Below are 2,469 nucleotides of genomic sequence, written 5' to 3'. Positions count from 1 at the left end.
AAACTCTAATTATTTTTTAGTGTAATCACAACCATGAACCAATTATATTAATTTAAAACCAAACTACTGAGCCGAATTTCATGAAATTTCTTTGAGACCATATCTGAAAGTACATCTATTTATCTCTATGGTAAATTCCCTGCGGGGTAGGTAGAGAGAACTAAGTACCAAACACCTTTATGCTCACATACATATCTTTCTTCCTGGGCTTTCCAAACTCATTTCGTGCAAACACACCAGTTCTGGAAACTCTGGACTTCTTCAGAATACATACCGTCTCTCTGATCATAATAAGATTGTCTAAGTCTCCTCCAATACCTGCATCGTGAAAGTACAATCTTTCAAATAAAGATATATATAATAATTTTCCAAATCAGTTTATAAGTACTGTAGTTCTAAGTTAAGAAACATAAACAAATTCAACCGAATTAAGAGGGGCGAAAAGGATTGTTAGTAATGGAGACTGAAAATCCCATTTCTAGCAATATTCCCAACCAGGTCGACCCCCTCGTGGTTCCCCCTGGAAACTATCATGGTTAATTCCTGATGAATTCATCATGATGGGCTAACTGGCCTGTTTTCATTCTCATCGATCACCCTTCACTGGTGCTCCGCCAGCGTATCCCGTTAGCGCAGGCGGGGTTACCATACCATTTTCATCCACCAAAAAAAAACCGAATTAAGAACCTACTAGACTTTTTTATAAATCAGTTAAAAATACACAAACAAAGTTGGTATATATAAGTATTTCTGCAAATAAACAAGTTTTTTTGGGAAGTACACGTGTGTGATAGCACGAACGTTAGCTAGGATGACTGTTTGTTGTTTTTAATTTCATATCAGTTACATGATAACAATGCAAACACTAGCGATGTAAATACTATTCCATTAATGTCAATAATTCAAGATAGTCAAGCTATTTTAAACGTTATTTATTAGAAGCAACTCCCATATTTAACTACTTGAACAGTCATAGGTCATTCATGATAAAGAATCAATTGTAATACATATATATAAATAGTGGATTGAAAAACTTCAATTATTAATCGATCGCTTGAAGTATATTGAACACGTACAATATGGCTAGAGAGTTAAAAAACAAAGTTATTGTGATCACTGGTGCTGCAGAAGGTTTGGGTCTAATAATGGCCGAGGTATTCCTCGAGAAAGGCGCGAAGACTGTTGTCATTTTAGATATAAACGAGAAACTAGGCGCTGATGCTGCACGCTCGCTCAACTCCAAATACGGAGATGGCAAAGCGGCTTTCTTCAAATGTGATGTTATCGCAGATTTGGAAACTATTTCGAAGAAACTTTTCGACACGTACAAAACTGTTGATGTTCTAGTAAACAACGCCGGTATACTCGATGATTTTGCTGTAAAAAAGACCATTTACATCAACGTTCTCGCTCTGATTGAATGGTCTAACAAGTTTTGGGAGCATATGAGGAAAGATAAAGGAGGAAAAGGTGGCACTATAATTAATTTAGCTTCGATCTACGGTTTTAGAGTTGACCAGTTCCTTCCAGTGTATCAGGCTTCGAAGTTTGCTGTGATGGGTTTCACAAGATCTTTGGGACATAAATATAACTACGAGAGATCTGGTGTTCGAGTAGTGGCAATCTGTCCAGGCTTTACTGTAACGAAGTTAACGACTGAGGTTAAAGCCAGCGACGAACAAGTGGTGCAACGTGATTGGGAGGCATTCTTGAAAGGGAATCTTTGGCAGAAGCCTGAATCTGTCGGAAAGGCCGCAGCTGAGATATACGAACGGGCGGACAGCGGAACTGCTTGGTTGATAGAAGGCGGAAAACCAATTGTGGAAGTACCATATGTTTCTCCATTCTAATTTTGTATCTTAAAATTAACTGAACTATTAATTTCCTATATATAATGTTATGTACTGATTACTGAATAAGAATGACAATTTCTGTACTATTTTTTTTTATTTTCTCTCATCATCATCATCATCATTTCAGCCTGTATCTATCCACTGCTAGGTATAGGCCTCTCCCAATACCTTCCAACACGCGCAATCCTCTACTTTTCGGATCGGGAACCACAAATTATTGCTCCTTTTCATTGGAGAGTTTATGCTCATAAATCTCCACGCTTGGCAAGCGGGTTGGTTTATTTTCTACAATAACGGTTTTAGTTTAAATTTTTGGATTTCAAAATATTTTTTTCTAATTTATCCTACTGCCTAAGTCTAATATCACCCCATCCGAAAATATGCTACTTTTAAAAACCTAACAGATAGCTTATTATTACTACATACATGTCGCGCAAAAGATTCAAATGTACTTACCTACCCGATAAACATTATCCTACTTTCTTAAATTACATTTTCCATATAAAAGCAATGTCGTCAACGTAGCTCTTTCGAGACCTAGGACTAGCCCTTTTTCCCCTCATCCAGCCTTTTTTGTATTCATTTGGCCTCTATCTCCGAATCTAGCACTAAATTA

At 37.0% G+C, this 2,469-nt stretch overlaps 1 protein-coding gene across 1 annotated transcript; it reads left to right on the top strand.

Moving 5' to 3' along the window:
* The first annotated feature begins 966 nt into the window (after window positions 1-966).
* On the top strand, window positions 967-1,936 carry LOC113513752 (15-hydroxyprostaglandin dehydrogenase [NAD(+)]-like). The gene has a single exon (XM_026897736.3). The coding sequence runs from the start codon at window positions 1,080-1,082 to the stop codon at window positions 1,848-1,850; it is 771 nt and encodes a 256-aa protein (XP_026753537.2). The 5' UTR covers window positions 967-1,079; the 3' UTR covers window positions 1,851-1,936.
* The last annotated feature ends 533 nt before the right edge of the window (window positions 1,937-2,469 follow it).

This window comes from Galleria mellonella, unplaced genomic scaffold, assembly GCF_026898425.1.
Source record: "Galleria mellonella isolate WM207_F2 unplaced genomic scaffold, CSIRO_AGI_GalMel_v1 utg116, whole genome shotgun sequence".
NCBI lineage: Eukaryota > Metazoa > Arthropoda > Insecta > Lepidoptera > Pyralidae > Galleria > Galleria mellonella.
This window is presented reverse-complemented; position numbering and strand designations above follow the sequence as displayed.